Consider the following 26,019-nt stretch of genomic DNA (forward strand, 5'->3'; position numbering starts at 1 on the left):
TAGGGAAGAAGCATTGCTGCTCGTCATTTTGGAGTAGATTCATCTTGGCGTCATCATCATCGTCGTAAATTTGTGTTGCGTTTTGTCCTCCCTTCGCCCTTTCGATCGCGTCTGTTTCCTGCGAGTAGATGCAGCTGCCCTCCTGCCTACAGTACTAGTCTTTCGATGCGACATGCACCCCTACGTACGTTATGCGAGAGTCTAGTTTCGTGACTTTGCCTTGCTAGCTCGGCCATCGACGTGCTGCGCAGCCGCCCTGTTGATTAGATTGGCCAGCTCTGCCTCGTTCTTGACCAATCTCTTTCCACTCAAGCTGAACTCCAGCTCAAGAAACGACATGCCGTAGTCGTCATCGTCGTCAGTTTGGAAGGTCTTGCCGCTGCCTATACGCTGAGAAGGCGTAGCGGGAAGCTCGCTGCTCGAACTAGTCGGCGTTTTGACACCGGCATCTTCGAAGATATCATCAGAGTGACTGCTGCTTGGCGATGCGACTGCAGTGGGTGAGGATGGAACGGTCGAGGGCCCGCTGCTGCTAGCAGAGACATCTCGTTCGCTCGCTCGGTCCGTTTCGGCAAAGGCACCTCCTTGACGAGTCTGGGCCAGGAAGAGCTTCAACTTGCGAGGAGCACTCGTACGATCGTTCATCGCCGTGTTGGCCTCGCTGGGAGTACCAGTACCGGAGGCAGCTTGGCCATCGCCTGTAGCAGCTTCCTCCTCATTATCAAGAAGGATGAAGGCATTTTGCATCTGCTGCTGGCCCTCCAGACCCTTCCATTGGCCCTGGCTTGCGCGCTGCTGAAGTCGCTCGAGAAGTGCCCTTCGCGCCTCTTCAGATCCACTGGACACGTCGTCCAGAGAGCACATGGGCAGAAGATCCGCAACGTCATCAAGCTGAGACGCGACACTGGCCGGGAGGTGCAGAGCTAGGTCGCTGGCAGAGAGGTGAGAAGATGGTCGGCCATCGCCAATGTCCATCTCCTCGTCGTCTTCTTCCTCCCTCTTGCGGTGCAAAAAGCCGAGCGGGTCTGGCCCACTAGACGTCGCGAGAGGGTCAAAAAGGCCGCCAACGGACGAGAAGGCGCTGTGAGAGAGGAGGTCAGTGTGAGTGAGGTCAGTATACATGTTCTTGCAGATGACGCCCTGGCGTGCGTTGCTCACCCGTTCATCGGGGCCAGTCTTGTCATACCCATCCTTGGCATGTCACTACCAGATGGAAGACTTCCGGATCCAAACAGGGCAAAGCCGAAGAGCAAGACCATGAGGGCCATGCTGCTGGTAGCCCGGCGCGTGGAGGCCGGAACGCCAGATGCTGAAGTGGGAGCGAGAGCAAAGCCTTGCGAGGAGACTGTGCTCGACAAGGGCTGTGATGAAGCGCGGGAAATGTCGCGAGACTGCTGATGCTGTTGTCGATGTGCATATCGCGATGCGCCGTCATCCGAGCGACCTTCACGCTTAGAGGAGCGATCGGGACGAGGAGTGATGGCAGCATCGACGTCGGCGGCAGTGAGTTGAGGGGCAATGGTCAGGGACAAACCGCTTCCGGCTGACCGCCCCTCACGAAAAACCCGTTCCGAAGATGGAGCAAAGGCAGACGAAGGATCGATGAGGTGGGACAGACCATTTGCGCCTGCACCCGGATGCATAGGATAGAAGGGTGGGATGATCTGGCCTGCAGAGCCATCCAGGTCCGAGGGAGCTGCAGCCGCCGAAGGCATGGTAGAGGCCCAGCGGGTCCGCTCCTCCGCGAGAGTCGTCCGAAGACGAGTCTCCCGCTTGTGAGCTGCTGCCAGCTCACTCCTCAGACTCTCTATTGTGGCTGATTGGGAAGACTTGTCTCCACTGCCCTTCTCCTCTTCTCGCTCTCTCTTATGGCCTGCATTAGCACACCCTCGGGAGGGAGAAGCTCTGTTGTCGGCAGGAGGCGATGACTCCTGTCGGCTACTGTGAGTACCATTGGCGATGCTCTCCTCAGTCGGAGCGATGGAAGCGCCTTTGGCAGCGACGATTTGCTCCAAGCAGTCACGAACGTCGGGAGATTCTTCAGCGAAAATGGCAGGCAAGACAGTTTGCTCTAGCGCGTCAATGTCTGCGCCAGGTCCAGCAATCGTCTCCCACATCCTCCACGTCAATCGACAAATGCTCTTGCATTGCTTCTCAAGCAACTCAAATTGCTCGCGCTTGCGCTGTCGGGAGAGGAAGGCTGCCGCTCGATTCTTGACGAGTCGCGCTTCTCTCTTGGTCAGACCAGATGTGTCGGGTGGTACGAACAAGCTTGAGTGTGCCGCCGATGTATCGATGACCGGGAAGGGCTTGCCAGACTCTGTAAACTGGCTGGCCGAAGGCGGGGGCTTTTTGCCCTTGGCTGCTGGCTTGCGGGTCGCAGCACCATTGGACTCGTCCTGCTCGCCATCGTCATCATTTGACTGTGCGTTGGACTCGTCTGCGCCTGTCACTGAGCTGCAGTCGGCAGATTGATCCTCTGCGCCATTGACGGAAGCGCTACCGGACTGAGAAGGCTTACGCTTGCTGCTTGCCTTCTTAGAGGCAGCGGTAGTCTTGGACGCAGTACTGGCATCCTTCTTTGCAGCGTTAGCCTCCTGTTCCAGCTTACGCCTCTTTTCAGACGGAGGCGTAGCGGCTGTCTGGTCGGTGGCAGCAGCGGCAGCGGCTTCATAGACTCCGGTGTGATGAATTCCTTGAAGGTGTGCATCGTCGAAAGGCATGTGGTCGTTCTGCTCCATCTTGATGAAGGGCTGCTGTCCACGAGACTGAGGTGGCGCCTGGGCAATGAGATCATCGCCCATCGAGGAATGAGGCAGGTCATGGAGATTCAACGACACCGATCGCCCGTGCATGCTGCTCATCCCAAAGCCGCCGCCAGTAGTGGGGCCGTCTGAGGAGTAATGGCTAGGATGAATCGCAACGTCATCGAGAGACCTCCGCCCTGTAGCAGAAGACCAGCTGGAAGCATCACTGGGAGTGCTAGTGGAATCATAAGCGAGACCTGGCATGCCATGAAGGTCTGGCTGTGATGCTCCTGGCAGGCTAGCAGAGAGGGCCTGATGAGACAGAGATTCTCCGTTGTGGTTGCCATTCATGTCATCCCACTCGAAGGAGAGGTGATTGAGAGATGACTCGTTGTGGTGTCCGCCCATTGCACTGCCTCCGAAGGAAAAGCTCGAAGCCATCTTTGGCGTGTTCGGCAGCGAAGTGGACATCGGCATGTGGTGATGAAGGTGCATCGCATTTGGTGCACCGGTGCTCAGGGAAGCTGATACCGGCGGAACACTGGCAGCAGGTTCCGATTGAGCGTCGTGCTGCTGGTCGGCACTGTCGTTGTGATCGGCAATTGCGTCTGCGTCGATGAAGGATTCAAAGGACACATCGTGTGGATCGTGATGGTCCCCGAATGCTGCTACGCTCATGATCAGTGTATTGAGGGAGGCTGCAAAGCTAGAGGTCGCGATGTTTCGAGAGCAAGGTAGACAAGATCACCTTGGAATTGCAAGGAGTCTTCAAGTAGCTGAGGTGTCTGGCGTGTTTGCGGCCCACTGAGCTTCTTCTTGCTGTTACGTGGTCGTGGTGCTTGGCGTTGATCTCCAACAAGGTGAGCAGCGAGCAGAAGATGTGTGCGAGGAGAGGCGGGCTCTTAAGATGTTCGCAAAGTGGCCTGTGAAGGAAGCAAAGTCAATCCGGGAGGGTATCGGAAGGTCGAGGAACCAGCCTTGGTGTGTGCGTGGGGCGTGGAGCGTTTGGGCCGTGGAGGAAGGCTCAAGATGCTTGTGAAAAGAGTATGAGTTTGGAGTGCAGTCTTGTCGTGAGCTCAGTGATCGTTTGATGTTCGTGAAGTCGCGAGTGAGAAGGAGTCCTGGGCCTTGGAGTGGTGTTGGGGACAAAGGGGGTGAGGAAGGAGTGGTTGGGTCGATGGGAGGTGTTGGGCACAGGACGTGGGTGGTGGAGGCCCGCGGCGGGACGCAGCGCAGGTTGGCCCTTGGGGGACAAAGGCAGGCGCACGGCAGCAGCAGAGGCAGCAGCAACAGCAACAGTCAGGGGGGAAAGGGGGACCTTGGCAGCAGCAGCAGCAGCAGCAGCCCGGCGGCGGCGGCAGCAGAGACGGCGCAGCACCGCTCCTGAGCTGAGCTGCAGCACGGGGCAGCACCACATCGGGCACCAGGCCACTCACACGCGCATCACCTCGGCCCGGCGCGTCTCCCCGTCCACCCCCGCCTTGGTAGCCTACCCACGCACATCGGGCACTTAGCGTTAGCCTTGGCCCATCGGAACTACCATGAAGGTTCGACCACCCAAGCCACCCCATCTCCTTGCGGCCACCTCGCCTCTCCACACGCACACACCCTCTCATCTGCCGACGCGAATCATAATCACCGCCGCGCTAGGCCCCCCCTCTCCTTCCACCGCCCCCTTGCCGATCTTGAGGCCCGCACCCATTTTGGAGCTCAGCCCCCGCCCTTCCGAAGCCTTCATCCCTTGCCCTCGAGGACATGAGTAAAGGTCGTCTAGCATTTGAGCCTGTTCGCACCCGCATCTGAGCCAACAGCAGCCAGAACGGCCTCTGGGCTACCCAAAATAGCCGCACTTGAGCTCGACGGTGTACTGTGATCGCAGCCTGGCCATGTTTCCGTCGTAGCGGTCTGTTCTCTGGGGCCCTGTTTCCCGTCCTCACTTCGGCATCTCCTATGCCAGTGAGACGAGGAGAAGACCTGATGTGAGCTCTGTTCCATCGGCACCATCACATCACTTGCCAAAGTGTCCTCTTGCAGAAGCCGAAGCAACAATCGCGAATGATTGCAGACCCCTCTCCGGCCTTTTCTTCTTCCCCTCCTTCCCGATTGCGCCTCCCATCCTCTGGCCCCTCGAGGTCACACAGCAGCGTGACCACAATGACTGCTAGCAAGATCATCTTGACATTCACGTTGTACCGGAGTCCTCGCCATCTCTCCTGATGTACTAGTGGCCTTCCCCTCTGCCGCTCATTTCAATACACTTGCGATAATGCGCACAGAGTGAGCAAGCGAGCGAGGTGTGGAGAGGGAGAGTGTTCCTCGGGAACAAATGAAAGGGGGCCGTGCGACAGAGGAAAGAGCCCACCATCGGAACGGAGCTTAACAAATCTCTCTTCCCGCAACCTACCGCTACCACTACCCAGATCTCCTGCAGCCGGCAAACAAAGTCTTCCGACCTTCTGAGCCAAAGAGGAAGCGCTGGCTGTAAAGTAGAGGCGCTTTGATACCGTAAGCTCGCTCGTTTGAGGCAGCGGATTGATACGGGCCGAAGATGTCGTTTGGCAGGCCTCCGGGCTTCACTACCTTCAGCGTCACGCCGCCGGATCGTGGATCCTTCCCACTCGACCATGAGGGTGAGTCAGAGAACGCCATCGGGCCAGATCGGAAGGCTCCAGTTCTGGCTATCTGCAGGGCGGTTCGTACGAGTCCTGGTACAATCTACAAATGCAAGGGACAATTCCATGGACGGAAAGAGCTCTGCCCACATCCTTACCTGAGCTTACCCTCGAGCCTATTCCGTTCCTCGCTCCCTTTTCCCTCTCCCTCCTCTTCAGGGGAATGCACATCGGTCATGCGAGAGTATATGACCTGTCTCAAGCAGAACAAGCAGGACAACGGAAAGTGTCGCCATCTCAGCAGGAGGTACCTCGAGTGCAGAATGGAAAAGTGAGTCGCCTCACTGTTGTACTTTCAAATCTTCCCATGGCGGGAAGACGCTAAGCTGAAGTCAGCCGCGTCCGTACGCTGCTTCCATGCTGACTTTCCCTCGTTTTTGACATGTCGCGCAGAGGTCTGATGGAGAGAGATGAGATGAGCAATCTAGGCTTCCATGGTGATGAAGAGTTGAGGCAACAGAGCTCTGGAGGTAGCGCGGGAGCTGGAGCTGGCATCGACATGAAGCAGAGCGCAACGGAGAGGCAGCAGAAGCAACAGGAGCAAAGCCAAAGGGACGCCACCGCCACCGCCGCGATGCCATCGCCACCCTCGTCAACATCGCGAGGGACAGGCTGGTTCTCTTCGTCGGGACCGGCAAGGTCGAATCAAGGGGAGAGGATATGAGCGGAATGATGTACCAAGACTTGCCACATAGCAAAGACGTTCACAAAAGGAGTAGAGGGGGGCATGCGTGATGATTGGGTGAAAATGACAGATGCATAGGAGAGGTATCCGGAATGACACGACAATTGCCAATGGGCACCTCAACGGCCGTTGGACGTCGAGAGGCTCTTGCTCCACTCGATGACTCGCGGGTGCGCCATGACCTTCTCCGCTCGAAAGTTCAAGACTTGAAGTCCTTCGAGGCATGTAGCTCTGGACAGCGCTACGTATGCTTGGCCTTTCTCAAAGACCTTGCCCAGATCGATGCGGCAACAGGGGATAGTCTGACCTTGGGACTTGTGGATTGACATGGCCCAAGCCAGAATCAGAGGCACCTGCGTCCTCGAAGCCTGCACCTCTCCATTGGGCAGCTCGTTCTTCCACGTCTCGGGAAGGATCAGCTCGGTCCGATGCCCTCCCCCAGGCTGAGTGAAGCGGACCAACGGATACTGTTGACCCGGCTGAGGGGCTCTGCCCGCTTTCGTGAGTCCACTGCCAGCCTCGCTTCCCCTGCCGTTTGGTTCTGGCGTCCCTCGTGCGCTACCGCTGTTCATCGCTCCTTTGATGGGACTCGTTTCTCGCAATCGTCGCTCTTGGATGTCCTTGCGCAGATCAGCAAGATTGTGCTCCTCGAAAAGGTCTGAGTACTTCTCGAGGGCAATCTTGTACTCCCAATTGTCGCAGAAAGCCACAACCTGTCCAATGGACCCATTCACCAGGGTTTCGTCCAGATTTTTAATGAGCATCACCTGAGCCCCAATCTTGAGAAAGATCTTCTGAGGAGCCATGAAGTTGGCTAGGACCTTCTCCCTCTGGTCAGGGGGAAGTTCGCCTCCATCTTTTGCGTCGAAGTTGCGGCCACCCACTTTAAGACCCGCTAGGCGACTTTGATTTGCTTTGTCGACATCTTCACGATGCGGGTAGAGTTGGGTGGGGACGATGTTCTCGTCAACTTTAGGCTCACGCGAGAGTTGAGAGAAACGAGTGATGGAATCTTGGCTCAGTTTTCCGTGCCTCATTTCATTCAGCATCCTGACAAAGGTCTGGTCCTTCTGTCTGAAGACTTCGGTGAGGTTCACCTTGTAATCGAGGACCTTGTCCCACATTTCGGCTTCAAAGGCAAATCTCGTTTCGCCATTCTTGGTCACGGGCGGCAGTTGAAAGAAGTCGCCAGTGATAACGATCTGAAGGCCTCCGAAGGGCTTCTCCGACTTTCGTAAGGAGCGCGCAATTTGCTCGAGCTTGTCAAGGAGAGAAGGCTCCACCATCGATACTAGCAGATCAACACATCAGCACTGGATCAGCTAGCTGCAAAAGAAACACATCTTGTTCGTGGTATGTACACTCACTCTCATCGATGATCAAAACCTGCGTTCTTACCCATCGTCCAACCGCCTTCCGATTCTTCTTGATCTTCAGAAGCAGAGCTTCCACTTTTTCATTCCCTAGGCCTACGCCAGCGAAGCTGTGAAGAGTCACGCCGCCGATGTTGCAGGCGGCAATACCCGTCGAAGCAGTGGTAGCTACTGCTTCGGCTCGCTTGCTGAATTTCTTCTTCAATAGCTTGATGATGTCTCGCAAGAGAACCGATTTTCCAGTTCCTGGTGTGGGGGTCAGGCATACCTCAGCAATCTTCAGACTCAGGCTCAGCACCTTCGACAATGTTCCACTCACCTGCTGATCCAGTGAAGAAAACGTTCTTGCCTTCTTCAACGACCATGTTCCTGACGCGGAGCTGCTGCGCGCTCAATCTGAACATGCCGGGTACCGATGCCTCCTTCTCCTTGTACTCGTCTGCAGGGTTTTGCGGGCCTACGCTTGCTGGGCGGGGTGGCGGTGGCTGCTTGGATAGGAAAGATGGTCCTTGGCCATTACGACGGCGTTCCTCAACGAGCTGCTGCTTCGGCTTGCTCTGAAACCCAGGAGGAAGCTGTCGCTTTTGTGGCACTCCTGCTGCTGCAGGAGGCTCGCTCGAATTTGACCTGCTCCGTGATGGTGCCACGTCAAGCCTGTCGCTTCTCGACGAGGTTGAAGACGAGGCTGGAAGCTTCAGCTTGCTGGAGCTTGCTACCGAGCTGGACAGAGAGGCTCCAGCCTCGTGGTCTTGACTAGTGGTACGTGTGAAGCTGCGCGAGAGACCGGATACTCGCACACCGGGCAGCTGACGCTGGCTGGCTGTCACGGCGAGGCAGTCCTCGACGTTGTCGGGATCAGCGATCTTAGGCCGAAAAACGTTGTGCGCTTCACTTTCATGATTCAAAGCTACGCATAAGCAGCACAGCGGCAGAGAAAAGTACATTAGCGCCTGCTGCTGTAGCATATAGAGTCGCCGGGCCACTCACGAAGTGTATTTGTCCTGCTCCCCTGAAGCGACTTTCGTATGGCCTCCTGCTTCTCAGGGGGTGTCATTTCCCAGCCGTCACTGTAGTCAGCTGGACTGCTAGCTGGCAAGATGTTCTCCTTCATTCGTCTTTGAGCCTTGGTGGGAGCGATTGACACATCCTCGCCGTCTTCACCAAGATCATGGGCACTGCCCGACCAGGCACGCTTGAGGCCATGAAGACCCGACATACCACTTTCAGGCCGCTGAGGAACAGCCTCTCCAGATCTCGTGGAATGGCACGCTGCGTTATGAGGACAAGGTGTTAAAGACGGTACGGACAGGTGGTATAGCAAGCGGGAAAGCCACAGGCAGAGAGTGCCTTCTGCGTCTGAGATTCCAATCGCGTCTCGGAGCCAATGTCGTGTTTCGGATCGGAAGCGAGAAGCGGGGGAGGAGCGGGGGTGGACTGGCCGGCAGGCCGCATGCCCGGCCGGTAAAGGTGCTTCTTCCTCTACCATCCGCCCTTTGCCATTCATCTTCCCACCCTTCGCATCTGTCCATTCGCATCGCAGTCAGGGAGACCGGCGGGTCCCGGTTCTGTCAAACGTTGCTCTCTTGCAATCTCTGATCGGAGCCTCTCTCTTCCTGAGCAGGCGGTGATTGGCATCTTCCACTACCCGGAGCTGCTTCCTGCTTGACCCGCACTGCCACCCGACTTGCTGGCTTCGCCTCTGATGGAGGGTCTCCAATCGAATCAAGCTGGGTCAGACGAGGACCAGGAGCCTGGTTCCGATCCATTCGTTGCCTCGCTATATGCCAAATCCAGGCCAAGGAGCAACAGCCGTCCTCGCACTACGAAGCGTCAGCAGCACCCTGGCTCTGCAAGGGCATCGACATCTCAGGCGGGCTCAAACACATTTGGAAAGCCTCCGATGCCCACGATAGACGGAGAGGTTCAGAACGAGGCTGTTGAATACCTACCTCCGCTGCTGGCTCCCACTGACAACCGCCGCTCGAGACTGAATTCGAGTGAGTCATGGGGTAGTAGTGTTATGCCAGCGGCTTTGCCATTCTTTCAGCAGCACCGGGTGCGGGCAGGTCAATCCGAGAATCCAAGGAACCGCTCCAAGAGCGGACAGAGAGACTCTTCTCAGACCCAGAAAGAAGACGAAGTACCCCCTTTGCCCGTCGTTGGCGCTGGTCTAGAGAGCTGGCTGCAATCACAGAGCTACCTTGCGCCTACGCAGACGCTGACAGCGCATAGCGACGCTAGACATCAATCCTCTCAATTCACGTCCTTTGCTCCCCCGGGACGTGTCAGGCGCAGAGTCGGGTCTGATGCTGGCTCTGCAGCGGGCGAGGGGAGTTTAGGGGGATGGTCGAATGGAGTCGTGAGCGCTACGGGAAGGCGGCGAATGATGGGCAAAGGGAGCGGAAGGGATGCCACCCGGCCCGCCCGGCCTGGTCTGCCTCTTTGGGAAGGCGGTACTGGTCTTGCCGAGCAAGAAGAACCGGAGAACAGTGGAGACGGCGACGTGAATGGGAGGGCAGGCTCCAGCTTTACGCGAGATGCTAGCGTCTCAAGCAACCTCAGCAGTGTACTCCAATGGAGGGATTCGTCTGCCATACCATCCTCTGCGATGAATAGAGACCTTCATCGAGGACCACAGTCGAGAAAAGGGCTCACAGTCGGCCCGAGCAGCGGAGGCGGATCTTTAAAGGCTCCCTCACTTGCTGGCTCTGTCCTTCCGAGCAGCGCTTCACGCCAGTCTCTGCGACCTTTGGATCTAGGGCAGTCTCGCTTGGTTCAAGACGTCAGGAAGAAGTCGGAGGCAACGCCGCTCCGTACCTTCGTGCGAGGGATGATGAAGGAGAGGCTGTCGTTCTCTGCGCTCGTCAGCACAGGTCTCTGTATCCTGCTCCTCGTCAAATGGGTCATTGCCGCTGGAGGATGGTCAGGGAAGGTCAGAGCTGGGTGGGAGACAATCCGACACTGGATGTCACTGACCGCCAGCCTTCCCCTCGACGAGTGGTATGTCTTTGACGTCGACCATCATCTTCTCAACCGACCGCCCCTCGCCGGGTATGTGAGCAGCTTGTTCGGATCTATGTGAGTCTCAAATGAGATCAGTATGAGCTTTGTCTGTGTCAAAGCTTCTGATGCTTGAGCTGACTCGTGCCTTTTCTTGTCGCAGTGCTTTGAGACACGACGCGCTATCAGGCGCTTTCGTCTTTCCTCCTTCGCGCGATACCCAGGCATCAGCTGCTCATACCTACATGGTCCTCGTTCACCTCATATCCTCGCATCTGCTCTACGTATTACCCATTCTCTGGTTTCTGAACAAGCGCCTCTCGGATCGAGGCCGTAGGACAAGGGCGATCGTTGCTCTGACAGTCCTGGGGCAACCGACCCTTCTGCTGGTAGATTACGGCCTGGGCGGATGGCAGTCTGTGTCTCTTGGTCTCATCACTTTGAGCCTGGCCTTGTTGCATAGTAGTCTCCCCAACGCAGAGGATTCGGGCACCACAGAGGTCATGCGACGGAACCAGATCACCAATCTCTCGAGAAAAGTGAGCTATGCCTACGTCGCTGCTATCACGGCCTTCTTGTGGGCTCTATCCTTCGACCAGACTGCCCTCATCTTGGTCCCTGTTGTGCTCGCCCTGTTCCTGGGTCGATGGGCTGGTCTGAACAGCATCGGCGCTTCAAGAGGGTGAGTCATTGTCTTAACTGCGTCTGCATTCGCCCTGATCACTGACCTGGCCGCGCAATGCATATATTACTGCCCACAGAATGGTCTTCCTCGGCGGCATCGCTATCGCAGTCAGCCTGACCTTTCTGGCCATGTTCTTTCCCTGGCTTTCCTTCAAGACGGTCGCATCTCTTCAACAGGTCTTTACACGACTAGGAGGGGCGCTGTCGAGCCCTCTTGTGCCTAGCGACATTGACGCATTGCCGGTCAGGGCTCGACACATCGGCGACTCTTTGTCTGAACATTTGCCCTTCGATGCGAAGGTTGCTAGATCCGCAACTGCAGCTCTGGCATTGCTCTTCCCTTGCCTCATTTGCTTCCGAGCCGCAAGGGAGACGGTCAAGATCGAGATGCGACTTGCTGAAACGGTCGTCTCAAAGGAATCATCGAGATCGACTGCGTCAGCGAGTGGCAGCGTCAGCGGTCGTGGCATCCCGCCTCTCAAGCATACGCCTCGACAGGTAGACGCGGTGAGTGGTCATCGACAGCACAAGAGGTCGGGTTCACAGGCTCCGTCCGAAGCTGGAAGCGACTTGCGAAGTCTTGCCGAAAGTCTCGTGCGAGGCGAATCCTCTGCACTACCTTCACAGCGACCCAGCCTCGACACCGAGAGTCCACGGCAGCGTATGAAAGATGACGAGATCAGAGTAGCCTCCTCTTGCCCTTCACCAGCGGCTGCGATATTGCCCTATGCAGCCGCAGCAATCTCCTTGGCAACCTACCTTTTCCTTCCCTTCGGTCAAATGTGCGAGTCAGACGCGACCCAAGTACTCTTCCCTTTGCTGCCACTCACACTGCTGACAGTGGCCAAAGGCGATGAGTGGGGAGGAGGCGCAGGAAAGGTCGACTGGGAGTGGATCATTCTAAGCAACAACGTCGGGACATTCAGGTGAGACAGACCTCTCGCTTGCGCATCTCTGCTCAACACCTGCTGACTTGCTAATCCTTGCGCTTCTGCTCTTTCGGACTGTACTGCTCAGTCTCTGGCCATTGACTCGCAGAGACGGACTGCAGCTGCAATACATCTCTGTTCTATTGCTCTGGAATTTCCTGATTGGATACCGTCCCTTCGCAGATCTTTCGGGCACTAGACAAGGCTTTGTAGGCAGGCTCGGAGCCGCGGTACATGGGCTGATGATAGCTGTACACGCCGGCTCCCTGATCTCCCTTCTCTTCGATCCGCCGGCGCTTCTGCTGCCTACCCTGGTCGACGGCGTCTCCACTCTTTCGCTTCTCGTCGTCTACCTCTGGTCGATGAAGAGACTTGCAGAGGTCGCATTGGGCAATGGACTAGAGATCGGACTGAGTTGGCGCATGGGCAAAGCCAAGAGCAGACAGCTGCATCAGCAGCAGCAGCGCGTCGTGAAGAAGGCGACATGAGCGAAGCACTGCCACCATGCCGTTCTGACAAACAGATTCTTGCGAGAGCCTTCACCGTACTCAACGACACTGCTTGCGTAGCAACAGCGAAAGTCATGAAATTAATTTATACCGTTTTACCTCGCGAGTTGAATGCCTGTAGCAGAGTTGAAGTCGTCCGTCGTGAGATGGTCCAGCAGCGCTATCTTCCGCGTTTCCTCTACACTCACCTTTCTCATGTCTTTTGGCATGGCGCACTTTGCCAGCTTATCGTAGTCGTAGGTCACGCAGAGTGCGTCGGCTACGCAGACTGGGCCCGGCTCCCGGCTGCCGGACTGCGATTGGTGGGCTTCCCAAGCTTTGAGCGAGTAGGCGGCCGAAGACAGCGTGAAACGATCCGTGCCCTCCTGCAGTGGGCAATCGGCCTTTGTGCCGATGAGGAGCGTATCGGGATATGTGACCGGCCTCCGGTATTTGATGTTGATTCCCGCCAAAATGAAGCTCACACCTTTGCCGGTCACGATCTCCTTCTGCCTCTCTTCGCCCAGGTCCCTTGCGATACTTTCGGCGAATACCATCCGCTGCGACTCAAAGTATCGTACAAAGTGAACGTTGTTCACATGATTAAAGGCATCGTGGCTTCCCCACACGATCGTCTGCGGGTACAAGGTCTCCGCATCGTAGCCCATCTCTTCCAGGCGGCTCGCCAATGCCCTCAAAGATGGCGAGGGGCCTTGCAGAGCTGAGAAGCTGCGAGTGTACCTCTTCAGCAGCGCCTTCGGCCCTAGTCCGACTGCATGAGGGCTTTTTGTAAGCAGCATCGCTGTAGTTTCGAAGCAGAAGAGGCCAGATTTGGGTATTGCGGGGAAAGGTGGAGAAGGTCCTTCGCCGGCCTGTTCCGCCCTGTCGCTCCCCTTTCCGTCGCGGGCGCCTTGTGCTCGGTGTTGCTCTCCATACTGCTGCCATCGCAACCATCGCTCCCTCCCGCTCCCTCTACTCATCCTGCCCTTCGCTTCGTAGCCGTCATGGGTTCCGTCAAGGAATGTACCACCAAGTCGGGTGAGTCACATCTTGCACCCATCTCTGCGAGTCTCAGGAGGGCCACGCTTTACTCACACCTTCCCTCTCTGCGCTCGCCTTTAACAGACTTCGATGCTGCCCTCAAGTCGGCTGGCAGCAAGCTCGTCGTAGTAGACTTCACCGCAAGCTGGTGTGGACCTTGCAAGATGATCAAACCCTACTTTGATGAGCTAGCTCGCAAACACACGGGGTCTGTCTTCCTCAAAGTCGACGTGTAAGTAGAGGAAGGGTAGTAAGGCATGTTCACTAGTTACATCATCTGGCTGCTGACAAGCGTAAAGACATCTCATGCCAACAGCGACGCGAATCGCGCAACAGCTCAAGCATACTCGGTGTCAGCTATGCCAACTTTCCTCTTCCTCAAGAATAGCTCTGTCATTGATACGCTCAGAGGCGCCGACAAGAATCGCCTTTCCTCTAAGGTCGAGCAGTACTCGTCGGGCGCCTCATCTGGTGCAGGATCGGCCTTTGCTGGAAAGGGAAATACACTAGCCGGAGGCAGCGTGAGTTCGTCGTCGTCACGAGGTAGGGCAGGTACTCGTAATATGGTCCCGTCTTTGCAGAATCTGGGAAGGGACAACCTGCTACCACTGCTCGTCTTGGCTGCCTACCTGGTGTATGTCTTCTTCTTCAAGGCATGACGATGGGAGCAAAGGCTTGCGGTGGAAAGGCAGGGTCTGAATCTGCAAATACGTAGACAGCGTCATCTTCAATCGATCAGCTTACATGATGTCGCCATTGCAAGAGAGAGATGACCGTGCCTGCAGATAGTACAACAATGACCCAGACGCTGATCTACATCCTCTTCACCTCATCTCGAAGCAACCTGCCTTGCGCCGCCACAATCCTTTCGGAGAGGAGTCAGACGAAGAGGAGGGAAGCGTTGATCCGAGCAGCAGCACAGCTGCCGATTCTGTCGATCCAGAAGTCGAGGCCTTTCTGGCTTCCCAGCGCAAGACGCTGCGGCCCGACGACGATGACATCGATGCTCGCATGCGAGAGGAACGCATACGTACTGGCGGTCTCAAGACGACAAAGTCGAGATACCAACGGGAGAAGGAAGAAGCCGAGAAGAAGAAGGCGGTCCAAGAGGAGGAGGCAGCTCGAGCTTACAAGGAGTTCGTTGAGGCTATGGAGGGCGGAGCAGACAGGGCGGGACGCAGCGGCAGCTCGCGATCCGTGGGTCCCGCTGGTTCGACAGCGTCAAAAAGCAAGTCTATTGGCTTCGTCTCCGCGGGAGGTAAGATTGATGGGCGCAACGTGACCACTCGAAGCTTTGCTGAGCCGATCACTTTCGCCATGACCAGGTGGCAGCTCTTACAATCCTGCTCGGCAGCCATCCGCTCGTAGCCCAATGGCTTCAACTGTATCTGAAAGCGCTGCAGTCTCGGCTCCCCGCTCTGTTGGAGGGATGTTTGGTGATGACGATGATGACGACGACGAAGAGAACAAGTCGGAGCAAAAGGTATGCGGTCCCTTGCCTCTGTGACTCGTCAACTACCGTCTGGTACGACTATGATGGTCTTCTCTGATGTTGAGCCCTGATACAATTCTCTGCACCTCAGGATCAGACCTCCGCTGCCAAATCTCGACGTGAGCCGCCAAGCAAGCGAAAGGGCGTCATGGGTGACTTTCTTGGCGAATTGCAGAAAGAGCAGGCCCAAAGAGAAGAGCGATACAAAGACAAGATTGCAGGCGAGTACTTCAGAACGGTGACAGGTCAGAACCCACAATGACCTTCTCTCCCGCCATATGCTGGGATCTGATCCCTACAGAAGGCAAATCAGTCTCCTCTATCCTTGGTGAGCCCATTCCCACCTGCCTCGCCACTTCCTCCACGTTACCTTACTGACAATCTGCGCTTCTCCTCTCCGCCAGCTCTTGAGGGACAGAAAGTCGGCTCTCGAGATTCAGGCGATCCTCTGACCACTAATGTCTGCGCTTTGAATTTGCCGGCCAACATCTCTGAGAAGGCCTTGGGTGACTTCTTCTCCCAATGGGGAGACATAGGTACCGTCAAGATTATGTGGCCTCGAGGCGATGACGTGCACGGGGGTGCCGGAGGTGGTATCACTTCGCTGCGTAATACTCGTTCCGCTGGTCTGACTGGTTTTGTGTGCTTCATGGAGCGGGCAGACGCAGAATTTGCCTGTCGGGAAGCGGACGGCATCACGTGGGGCGGATGTATCCTCCGAACGAGCTGGGGTAAAGCTATGCCGAAGCCCCCCAGACCTTACTACGGTGAGCGATGACGCTGATCACTGGTCGCGTAGAATCGTTATATACTGACCAAGGGTCACCCCCGTTCAGTGCGACCGAAAGGCGCCGAAAAGCGACATCGGTCGCAATCTGCTTCACCTCAGCCGTCATGGGCAAAGAAGCGGTCATCGGCATCGCCTTCGTCCCGAAAACATCGGCGGATGGCTCGCAGCCCATCACCTCGGACTCAAGTGGAACAGCGTCTTGAGGGCAGCGAAGATCAAACAGTCATCCAGAGCGTCGCAGCCCGAGTCAAAGAGTACGGTCCTTCTTTCGAAAGTATGGTCAGGGAGAAAGAGTGGGATAACCCAAAATACGCCTGGCTCAGGGACGACGAGGTAAGTTATCGTTGGGGTGACTGCACCTATCCTTCGGCTGGCTGCTGACAGGGACCTCTCCATATGCGTCTCCCGCAGTCGATGGAAGCACAGTACTACCAGACTCTTCTGAATCCTCGCTATGTTCCCGAGCTTCCAGCTAAAGCCTTCGAAGACGATGTGAGTGTCACAAATGTATCTCACCTGAGCGTAACGGTGCGAGCTGATATTTGGCGATTCTCGATGCATCACACAAGGGCAACGCGTCTCTGTATGACAGCGACAGTGGAGAAGATTCTGAAGCAGAGCGCTTGCGCAAGCAGCGGAAGACGGACGTGCTGGGAAAGGCAACACGACGGCGATTCGAAGCTATGCTGAGGGGGATCACGCTACGCAGAGAGCGGATCGCAGGGGTGATGCTCTTCGCGCTCGAGCACGCGCATGCAGCGGACACGGTACGTCTGAGAGGGTCAGCAAAGGGGCAAGAAAGGGATTTTGCAACACAGAGATGCTGACTACGCTCCGTCGAAAACTCCTCGCAGATAAGCGACATTCTAATGCAATCCTTGCTCATTCCATCGACGCCTGTACCGCGCAAAGTAGCGCGGCTGTATGTCGTCTCGGACATCCTACACAATTCAGCTGCACCATTACCGAATGCCTGGAGATACCGATCAGCCTTTGAGGCACGCATCGGTGCCATCTTCTCTCACTTTGGCGACGTCGCCAAGTCCTTTCCCGGGCTGATGAAGCAGGAAGGGTTCAAGACGCAGCTCAGGGCCCTGCTCGAGGTCTGGGACTCTTGGATGGTCTTCCCCCCTGCTACCCTCGAGGAGTTGAGCATCGGGCTGGAGCGAGGGAGCAAAGGGGCAGGAGAAGTGGAGGCTGCAGCAAGTGGGCAAGATGGGGCTCAGGGGAAAGTGGCAGGGCATGGGGCGGACGACGACGACGAAGACGGTGCCGAAGCTGATGTCGACGGTGAGGAGCTCGGCGACCAAGAGGATCATGCACGCCAACCTGCAGACATTGAGGAAGACGAGGACGTCGATGGAGAAGCACTCTGAGCCCCTTTGCTTTCGAGGAGACTGTCTGTACCTGGTTCGTCGGTCATGTATGTTCCCCATATCTTGCCTCCCTCCATCCATGCATGACCAAGTGTCATTCTTCCTTGATTGACAATTGACCCAATCGGGATCTCTCTTTGGGGGCTTGATCCCTCCTCGCGTTGGGCGCGCCATAGGGGCAACTGGTCTGTGGCATCCGACCTGTCACGCGTGTAGCTGCCCGAGTGCTTTGGCGGGAGGCCTCGGCCAGAGGCATGTGAAGCAGCCCGTGTCCAGGGCCGGTGAAGGCCGAGGGCCAGACAGACAGACAGACAAGCAGAGGCTTCCATCTGCGCGGGTTTTGTGTGCCGACCGGCATCGTGATGCGGAATCCCGACGTACGGCATCTGTGCCGAAGGATGGAAAACAGCCTCGCTTATCTCTGCGGGCACTGGAGCGGTCTCGGCCTTCTCGCCTTCTCCACCTGGCAGCGGTCGGGGTTTGCGCGTGTTGAGTGTTTGCAGGCAAACTCTGGCTGTGAATCCGCAACGACTGCGCCTCCCAGCGGGTGCGGGTAGCCTACCCCCAACCCTTGGGCGGGTAGGCCCTTGGTGCCGAAGGGGAGGGGGGGATCGCACTGCCGGCGGCGTAGCCGTGGCATGACGAGGACATGATTCCGCACAGCACACAGATCCAATCCCCTTGGAGCTGCTGCACAAGAGAAGCACACACACAGTTTCTCCTCAACACCGACAAACACCGCTTCGCACTCTTCATCCCTCTGCCCTCTGCTCTTATTTCCCTCGCAATCCAACTGCGCTCGACTTTAGTCCAGACATCAGATTCTCTTCCCCCCTTTTCTACCTACAATCCCACGACAGTCTTTACCTCGATTCCTTATTTACCCACACCCACACCCATTCATAGACAGGCTGTGCAACCTCTTTCTTACTCGTCTCGTCCAAGCTACTACTTCTACCCATCAAGATGCTGTCCATCAACAAGGTGGCAATTGGCGCGTCCATCGCCCTCTTTGCATCCAGCGTTGCAGCACATGCTGGTCACGGCGGCCCCAAGCCGGGCGGTTCCAAGACCATGAACGTTCACAAGCGCGCTTCCAACACTGCCAGCAACTACCAAGCTGAAGCATCCATCACGAGCACCGCAGAAGAATGCACTGCTTACTACATTGAAGAGGTCAATGCCCTCGCCAGCGCATACCCCACGATCTGGACAATCGCTAGCATCCCCACTGCCGACACCTACGCCTCATCCGTCTTCAATGCCATGTCCTCTGGCATCCCCAACATTGCACCTCGTGGTACATCCAACGGTGACTTCAGCGGTGTGACATACGACACATCGACTGACCCTGACTGTTGGTGGACACAAACCGGCTGCACAAAACCCAAGGCGGCGGGTATCCCAGACGACGTCATCACTTGCCCAGAGGCAAAGACGTGGGGATTGAGCTTCGACGATGGACCCAACTGCACCCACAATGCTTTCTACGACTTTTTGCAGACCAACAACCAGAAGGCCACCATGTGCTACATTGGCTCCAATGTCATGGACTGGCCTCTGCAAGCTCAGCGTGGTATTGCCGACGGTCACCACATCATTGGACACACATGGTCGCACATGTACATGACCTCGCTCACCAACGAAGAGGTATTTGCTGAGCTGTACTACTCGTCCAAGGCGATCAAGGACATCATGGGCATCAGCGTCGAGGCTTGGAGGCCTCCTTACGGTGACGTCGACGACCGTGTGCGATACATTGCCACTCAGCTCGGTCTCAAGACTATCCTCTGGGACAACGACACCGACGACTGGGAGGTTGAGCCCGCAGGAGACTTGACTCAAGCTCAGGTTGAGGCCAACTACCAGGACATCCTCGGAAACGTTTCCTCCTCGCACGGTACCATTGTGCTGACCCATGAGATCAACGAGTACACCATGGAGCTGTTCATGACCGAGTACTCCAAGATTCAGGGTGTCTACAGCCACATTGTACCCCTCACTGCTTGCATGAACTGGACCGATCCTTACCAGGAGGGAGACATCACCTACCCCAACTTTGAGGATTACGTCGCTGGTACCACCATGCCTTCGGGATCCCCTACCACCTTTACCATCTCCAGTGCCTCTTACTCCCCCTACCAGGGTGGAGGCTCTTCTGTCGTGGCCGCCGAAGGTCTTGCTACCGGTGCTGCCAGCAGTGCTTCTTCCTCCGGCTCCAAGGCCAAGTCTTCCTCTGGCTCCTCTGGCTCCGCCGCATCCGCCTCGTCGGGCTCTTCCGATGCCAGCTCCACTTCGAAGTCGAGCGCCTCGGGACTCACCAAGCCCCTTGCTGGTATCGCCGCCGCCGTCTTCGGAGGTGTCGCCTTTGTCATCTTTGCTTAAAAACGCCAAAGTGGCAAATCTTGCGAGCTCTCGACGTCCCGACGAACAGAATCGTCGTCGCGACAGACAACGGCGCTTCTGCTGGTCAGGGGGCGTCTCCGCTCGTTGTGCATAGTTTTCCCGCTTTCCACGTTCCCCCATGAACATCATTTCTTCTTTACTCTGCACCGAAATTCTTTCGCTGCTCGAAAAAAAAGCCTCTTTTCTCCATTCATATACATGTATCTACATCCTGTTAGCGCTTTTGAGCTCTTGATTCATCAGGCCTCACGCACGGACAATTCAACCCTTCCACAAGATTTATGACTGTATTCGACCGACGATTGATTTAGTGATACAAGTTACAAGCTACTGTGACAGAGTAGCTGAGACGATACGCGTTCTACAGGGAACAGTCGGTGACGTAGTCTTGTCCCCTCAAGCCAGATCATCCCAGCCTTGCAGTACATCCGCCTCATCTCCGCCTGGCTCTGCCACTTCTGCTGTTGCTATTGTGGGTCTGCCACCAGGCTTCTCTGAAGCTCCTGAAGCACCTTGTGCGCCAATGCTATCCGACGACGACGCTGCTTCTTGGCTAGGTACGTCGATGCTGATAGAGGCGGCAGCTGTCGCGCTCTGAACCCTCTTCTGTAGCATCTCGACCGTCTTTTTTCGAGCATTGAGGAGCCGCTCGCCCTTCTCTGCATCGACCAAATCGGCATAAGAAGCGACCTTGTCTGAATCACCCTGGCTTGAAATGGACGTGGCAGCTGATGCGCCCGAGGCTATCCGAATCCGCAGAGCAGCAATGTTGGCGTCGAGAGCCTGTAGATCTTTGCGCAAGGGCACGAGCGTCTCCTCGAGCATATACGCCCTGATGGCCTCTCTCGCACACAGCGCGATATGGTCAAATCTGACCGGGCCGAGGTTGGTACCTCCATACCAGCGGCTGACCACGACAAAGACGTCGACTGCACCCATCTCCTTCATTACCCTCAGCACCTTCTCCCCACCCCATCGCTCGCCATCGTCGTCCTGCCCCTCTTCAAGACCAAAGTCATTGGGTCCTGCAAGACCGTCTCTGCCTCTTTTCAGCTCCAGCACTCGCCACGCTTGAATGTCATGCGAGGAACCTCGGCGCTTGGGATCCAAGTGAGAGAGCATGTCCGGAAATATATTGGCAGGCAAGGTAGGATGGACTACCGTCGAGAGGTGGTTGAGGTGTTGTGCGAGTGTGGAAGGTGTGCTCGATGTGATTGGATAGACAAAGCCGATGAAGAGCGAGTCACGGTCGCTAACGCGTGCAGCCTCTGGAGATGTTGGCCATGGGATGGCTGGTAGACCGAGCCAAGAGTTGAGCGAGGCCGAAGCACCCTTTGATGCTTTCGCGGAGGAGCCAGAAGATGTTTGGACGACTCCAGCCGCCGCAGGCACTGCTTCGCCGTTCTCTTTGCGTTTTCTGACCTTGTCCCAGGCTGCCTGAGCCTCCTCTTGCAGCCTCGCTCTCTCTTCTTCGGTCATCTCTTCCTCGTCTTCGGCCCCTGAGCGGCTCATTCCATCGTCAGCGAACGCTGACATACGGGTATTCTTTCCGCCGTCATTGATCGTGGTGTCCTGCTTTCGAGAGGCCGACTTCTTGCCGACATCACCCACTTTGATATTGACTTTTCTGCGCTTCTTCGGCTGATTCTCGTCGAGGCCGGCTTCCTCAATCCCACCGAGGGAAGGATCTTCCAGGACACTCCCATCGTCAGACGACGAGGTGCCTAGTCTAGCATTGCGTCGCTTTGTAGCTGCTTTCTCCTGCTCCGGTAGCCATTCGTCTTCGCTCTCACCATCGCTTTGGCCGGACTCCGGGCTTGAAATTGTCTGCTGCCAGTCGTCCTCGTCTGAATCTGAGGTCCGGTCCACCTCGTCCTCTGCAGAAAGAACCGCCCTAGACGGCGCAGGTGCCTTTCTTTCGCGGAGACTTTTGCGAGGCATTCGCTTGGTGAGGATATGACGGGTTACAAATACTTTGGCATTGGCTCGACTCCACAGACCTGAGACGGCCACCCGTCTGCCTGACTACGTTGCCAGTCCGCGCGCAATAAGCCGGCGATCCAAATGCTGCTCAGCAATTCGTCGGTTTTCCCGCCGAAGGAGGGAGCAGTGGTAGACGAGAATCTCGGAGTACAGAGGAGGAGAGCAAGCGAGGACACTCGAGCAGGCCTCCTCAGAGCGTAGGCGAGAAGCCGTGGCTGTAGGGGGTTGCGATATGCGGCACCTGGGCGCGTATGACGAGGGTGGCAATCAAGCCGCATGGCCCTGGAGTGTCTGACCGCCGGAACCTGGAAAGATGAGATGTGGAGTGGAGCCACTGGACCCTGCAGGCAGACAGGCAGGCGAAGCACCCGCTGACATATGCCTGCAGCATCGCTTCCACCACGGAGCCTCCCCACACAGGCGTCAATTGGATATTCCTCAAGGTCCGTCTGCCGACGCCTCGGCTTCCAGTCCATCACACCGGAGGATGATCTGGTCAGCGTGAGAACCATCGCACGAGGGCAGAGGGCGCCACTCACCACCTCACATGCTGACGTCCTCGTGGGCTCTGTAGTCGAGAGTAATGTGACAAGGAGGGCGAATATATGAAGCAAGGGTGGCAAAGTGGATGAGAGTGAACCTTCCTACCCAGTACTGTTCGTCCTGTCTACCTCCCGTCGCCTTCACGATGCGTTTCCTCACCGCTTCCTTCCTCGTCCTTGCTACGGCATTGACCACCACTCTCGCTATCCCCTCCTCTCCCGTTGGCTCCGACAGCTTGAAGTTTGACGCCCGAGGCGCCGAGCTTTCTCGCCAGATCCAGGAGCGCGACCCTCTCCTAGAGCCAGCCTTGGAGGCTCTCCACGCCCGAATGGCCGAGCGAGTCAACAAGCGTGACGTCTCGCCCATTGTCGACAGCGTTCAGCTCGGCGCTGGAAGCACCCTTCACGGAGGCCAGAACTACACTGGCTACAAGAACCCCATTTCCGCTGGTTTCACCAAGGACCCACACTACGCCGCCTTCTCCGCCTTCGACTTCCACTCCTTGAATCTTGGTGTTCACCAGGAGCTCATCGAGTTGGACCTCTTCAACTACATTATTGCCAAGTTCTCCGTTCAGGAGTTTGCCGACGCCGGTCTCTCTGAGGATGACATTCACCTGCTGCGATTCTTCGCACAGCAGGAAGTTGGTCACGCCGTTGTGCTGAGCAACCTGCTCGGCGCCAAGGCACCCAAGACTTGCAAGTACTCGTACCCCTTCAACACAGTGCGTGAGGCTCTCCTCTTCTGTGAGGAGCTCACACGATGGGGAGAGAGCGGAGTCTACGGCTTCCTTCCCAGCCTCGACAACAGTGCCAACGCACAGATTCTGCTTCAGTCTATTGCCACGGAGGCTCGTCAGCAGTACACCTTCCGTCAGTGGCTCGGTGTCAATTCCGTCGACATCTGGTTCGAGGCTGGTACCCCTCAGGCCTGGGCATGGACCTTGCTCAGCCCCTACATCGTAGAGTGCCCATCTCACAACATCCCCGTCGCCTTCTCGATCTTCCCCAAGCTGACTGTCCAGAACCAGCCTGATCTCATCGCTGTCGGTAAGGCTGCTGGAGGTCCCGCTATTGCTTCCAACACCACCGCACTCAGCGCCGCTGGTCGACAGGTCTTCTTCGAGTGGGATGCACCCGGAAAGACCCAGGGACCCTACGGCGAGAAGACTGAAATTCTTGCCGACGACAAGACTCCCCGCTATGTTGCCTGGCTCCAGAGCTACAACGTTACTTACAGTGACCTGGAGAATGTCACCAAGACCTCCGACGGCAAGTACAAGGGCTACACCTACCAGCCCGGCGGACTGATCTACCCTCATAACAGCTCCACTCAGGGAGTCATCAACGGAACTATGTTCACCGCCATTACCAACTCGAACTCCATGTACACCCCACTCAACCTGACCTTGATCAACGGCGCCACCATCGCTGGTCCTGCCATCTACCAGGCCGGATAAGCGCAAAATGGCGAGACAATTCTCCCACACAGTCTCCCACAATTGTCTCGTGGCTCACTGTACATCATCTTCTCTCCTACTCTTTTGTCTTCATGCTTTTTTCTTCTTGAATCTGTACTTTGCTTGTCTGCCTCCCCCCGATGATCTAATGCTGTAGCGACAGACATTACCTGACTGTAGTCTCCTCTGTCTTTTTCCTTGGGCGGAAGCCCCTCCATTCTGAATACATGATCACTATTCAACCCTATTCCGACTGTAGTGAACCTATGAAACTGTACGTACCAAGTCGAAACATGCTGAGTCACCCGAGCAGGGTCATGGTAGACACTGCCGACGTCCTTATTACCGCGTTCACGTGCATAGGCATGAGCATTGGCGGCCTGAACGTCCATTGCGAAGCGCATAGACACTATGTGTGCTCGCCAAATTGCAGACGAGGCTTTCGGCGGGCGAGAGTCTGTAGTTAACTGCTCGTTGTGCTGATCGAGAAGGTTCAATGAGCGTTGAAGTACGCCCTGAAGGGCGCACGCGTGGGCTGCTGACGTAATCCCGCAAGCAACACAACATCTCAGTCCTGCTTCCGTTGCTACCCTCCCGTTCCCCGTCATCTATGAGCAATCCCCGCGAGGTGCCAGAAGCCTCTGAAAGGTTATCTCACTCACTGTAGATCATTGCTCGGTGTATCGGTGGCCAAGATGCCAGCAGGGAACAATGCAGTGTATCTGCATCTGCTCAAACAGCATCATGCTTCTCTATGTGCCTCCTCATCCCTCGCCGCTCCGCACTATGCCCTCGCTGTGCAGTCCTTAAATCGATGCCCCGTTGCCATGGACTCGATCGAGGAGCTCGATGCCCTGGAAGGCTTCTCTGCAGGAGTGCGAAGACGCCTGCACGAGATGGTTGAATCAGCTGGTGGTTTGGAATCTGCTAAGAGGGCAATCGAGGAGGAGCGCATCAAGAAGCGCGGTAGAAGGAGCTTGGTGCAAGATCTTGACGAGATGGAGGCGCAGGAAGAGGAGATTGCCATTCAGGCCGACATTGCTGGTCCTTCAAGACAGACTTCTAGCAAGCGGCAAGCGACCATGGCAAGAGCCAAACCTCGAGCCTCATCAGAGCAGGGCATTTCTAGGACCACTTCAGCCTCATCGTCAAGCAAGTCACGCAGATCAGAAAGCACTGAAGGTGACGAAGGACGAGCATCTACGACAACAGCTCAGAAGCAAGTGCAGAGTAGACACAAGAGTGCCTACATGCCTGCTCCCCGTTCAGGGGCCTGGGGCATCCTGATCGCCATGTACCTGCTCTCTAGCGAGGAAGGTAACGCCGGCGGGGCCAGCGAGACGAGCTACCACAGCAAGGAGTCTATCATCTCCAGAGGCCAGAAGTATTGCCGGGCTTCGTACACCTACACCGTCTCTCGTAAATCAGGTTCGAGTTCTGCTTCTGCTGGAGGAGCCAAATATCTGACGGCATGGAGCGCGATGAAGACTCTGCTCAACAGAGGCATGGCATGGCAGAAGGGCAGGCCTGCTACTTTTGGGCTCAGCGAGGAAGGCAGACAAGTAGCAAGGGAGATTGCAGTGAAGGAAGGTAAGGAAGACGAAGAGGAAGTATTCGAAGGCGGATGGGGAAGGCAAGGAGCACAAGTAATTGAGGCGGTCAGAGCGGACGAAAGTAGGATCCCTTCTATGACAGTCCCTAGATCAGCGCTTCTTGAGCAGCTCGAAGTTCTGGAGACGAGCTCGCTGGTCACCACCGGAAAGCGCAAAGCGTCGGCCAAAAGAGCAGTTGCTCCCACCGACTCGGTACGAACGCCGGCGCAGACAGCTAGAAGCCGACAGCCCAGCAAGACCACTGCATCATCCGACGCCTCTGACGACGAGGCTCTCTTCAGCTCAGACAAGGAAGCGACGGAAAGCACTAGCAGTGGACCTCCTCCACCAAGGCCGCCTCTTGCATCGCTAAGCAACCGGACTGTCAAGACTACCTTTGCACCACTCAAGCTACCTCCGAAAACCAAAGCCAACCCTATCACTGCCCTGTACCTCCCCACGAAGGAGCGGCCAAGGGCCCAAAGTACGCTGAAGCTGCCACCACGCACCTACGATGCTCAACCGCTGGCTCAGACCCGAGTGCCATCGTCGTGTACGGAAGTGATTGTCATCGACGACTAGTGCAGATTCTCACTTTCCATGTCTTGGCTCTTATACCCAAATGTATTTCATTGTCGTTGTCATTGTCGTTGTCACTCTTCGTCACTGCAATGATCATTTCAAGTCGCGTCCCAGCTCGCGTCGCCTCCCGTTCTCTTTCCGCATGTGAGCCTTTTGATTCCGCTTCGTGCATCTTTC

At 56.4% G+C, this 26,019-nt stretch overlaps 11 protein-coding genes across 11 annotated transcripts; 7 read left to right on the forward strand and 4 right to left on the reverse strand.

Annotated features, from left to right (window-relative positions):
* Positions 1 to 107: 107 nt before the first annotated feature.
* Positions 108 to 3,598, reverse strand: BCV69DRAFT_154746 (hypothetical protein). The gene is made up of 2 exons (XM_025489377.1): positions 1,159 to 3,598; positions 108 to 1,081 (listed from the first exon to the last, which is right to left on the reverse strand). Exons 1-2 carry the CDS (start codon positions 3,423 to 3,425, stop codon positions 202 to 204), a joined length of 3,147 nt encoding a protein of 1,048 aa, XP_025348928.1. The 5' UTR covers positions 3,426 to 3,598; the 3' UTR covers positions 108 to 201.
* A 1,697-nt stretch (positions 3,599 to 5,295) lies between these two features.
* BCV69DRAFT_232567 (hypothetical protein) lies at positions 5,296 to 5,897 on the forward strand (the record flags this gene model as incomplete). Its single annotated transcript, XM_025489843.1, has 3 exons — positions 5,296 to 5,377; positions 5,579 to 5,690; positions 5,813 to 5,897. Coding segments are annotated over 3 exons (279 nt in total), but the record flags the coding sequence as incomplete, so codon positions are not given.
* A 1,709-nt stretch (positions 5,898 to 7,606) lies between these two features.
* Positions 7,607 to 9,080, reverse strand: BCV69DRAFT_155217 (hypothetical protein). Its single transcript, XM_025489379.1, has 2 exons — positions 8,465 to 9,080; positions 7,607 to 8,384 (listed from the first exon to the last, which is right to left on the reverse strand). The coding sequence occupies exons 1-2, from the start codon at positions 8,979 to 8,981 to the stop codon at positions 7,747 to 7,749; spliced, it is 1,155 nt and encodes a 384-aa protein (XP_025348930.1). The 5' UTR covers positions 8,982 to 9,080; the 3' UTR covers positions 7,607 to 7,746.
* On the forward strand, positions 8,824 to 12,781 carry BCV69DRAFT_155041 (hypothetical protein). The gene is made up of 4 exons (XM_025489378.1): positions 8,824 to 10,555; positions 10,641 to 11,159; positions 11,239 to 12,087; positions 12,179 to 12,781. The coding sequence occupies exons 1-4, from the start codon at positions 9,180 to 9,182 to the stop codon at positions 12,576 to 12,578; spliced, it is 3,144 nt and encodes a 1,047-aa protein (XP_025348931.1). The 5' UTR covers positions 8,824 to 9,179; the 3' UTR covers positions 12,579 to 12,781.
* BCV69DRAFT_297983 (hypothetical protein) lies at positions 12,685 to 13,378 on the reverse strand (the record flags this gene model as incomplete). Its single annotated transcript, XM_025494172.1, has 2 exons — positions 12,685 to 12,714; positions 12,788 to 13,378. 2 exons carry the CDS (start codon positions 13,376 to 13,378, stop codon positions 12,685 to 12,687), a joined length of 621 nt encoding a protein of 206 aa, XP_025348932.1.
* Positions 13,379 to 13,729: 351 nt separating this feature from the next.
* Positions 13,730 to 14,077, forward strand: BCV69DRAFT_240044 (thioredoxin H-type-like protein; the record flags this gene model as incomplete). The annotated part of the gene is made up of 2 exons (XM_025489990.1): positions 13,730 to 13,851; positions 13,936 to 14,077. Coding segments are annotated over 2 exons (264 nt in total), but the record flags the coding sequence as incomplete, so codon positions are not given.
* Positions 14,078 to 15,200: 1,123 nt separating this feature from the next.
* On the forward strand, positions 15,201 to 17,405 carry BCV69DRAFT_281705 (hypothetical protein). The gene is made up of 7 exons (XM_025492071.1): positions 15,201 to 15,332; positions 15,413 to 15,439; positions 15,516 to 15,878; positions 15,948 to 16,234; positions 16,313 to 16,393; positions 16,471 to 16,668; positions 16,756 to 17,405. Exons 1-7 carry the CDS (start codon positions 15,260 to 15,262, stop codon positions 17,275 to 17,277), a joined length of 1,551 nt encoding a protein of 516 aa, XP_025348934.1. The 5' UTR covers positions 15,201 to 15,259; the 3' UTR covers positions 17,278 to 17,405.
* A 414-nt stretch (positions 17,406 to 17,819) lies between these two features.
* On the forward strand, positions 17,820 to 19,904 carry BCV69DRAFT_281706 (glycoside hydrolase/deacetylase). The gene has a single exon (XM_025492072.1). The coding sequence runs from the start codon at positions 18,244 to 18,246 to the stop codon at positions 19,660 to 19,662; it is 1,419 nt and encodes a 472-aa protein (XP_025348935.1). The 5' UTR covers positions 17,820 to 18,243; the 3' UTR covers positions 19,663 to 19,904.
* A 532-nt stretch (positions 19,905 to 20,436) lies between these two features.
* Positions 20,437 to 20,754, reverse strand: BCV69DRAFT_238149 (hypothetical protein; the record flags this gene model as incomplete). The annotated part of the gene is made up of 1 exon (XM_025489955.1): positions 20,437 to 20,754. A coding segment is annotated over one exon (318 nt), but the record flags the coding sequence as incomplete, so codon positions are not given.
* Positions 20,755 to 22,237: 1,483 nt separating this feature from the next.
* On the forward strand, positions 22,238 to 23,782 carry BCV69DRAFT_155288 (putative Rds1 protein). Its single transcript, XM_025489380.1, has 2 exons — positions 22,238 to 22,322; positions 22,444 to 23,782. Exon 2 carries the CDS (start codon positions 22,538 to 22,540, stop codon positions 23,666 to 23,668), a length of 1,131 nt encoding a protein of 376 aa, XP_025348937.1. The 5' UTR covers positions 22,238 to 22,322; positions 22,444 to 22,537; the 3' UTR covers positions 23,669 to 23,782.
* A 487-nt stretch (positions 23,783 to 24,269) lies between these two features.
* On the forward strand, positions 24,270 to 25,970 carry BCV69DRAFT_281708 (hypothetical protein). The gene has a single exon (XM_025492073.1). It carries the CDS (start codon positions 24,364 to 24,366, stop codon positions 25,840 to 25,842), a length of 1,479 nt encoding a protein of 492 aa, XP_025348938.1. The 5' UTR covers positions 24,270 to 24,363; the 3' UTR covers positions 25,843 to 25,970.
* The last annotated feature ends 49 nt before the right edge of the window (positions 25,971 to 26,019 follow it).

The sequence above is a fragment of the Pseudomicrostroma glucosiphilum genome, assembly GCF_003144135.1.
Source record: "Pseudomicrostroma glucosiphilum strain MCA 4718 unplaced genomic scaffold BCV69scaffold_4, whole genome shotgun sequence".
Classification (NCBI taxonomy): domain Eukaryota; kingdom Fungi; phylum Basidiomycota; class Exobasidiomycetes; order Microstromatales; family Microstromataceae; genus Microstroma; species Microstroma glucosiphilum.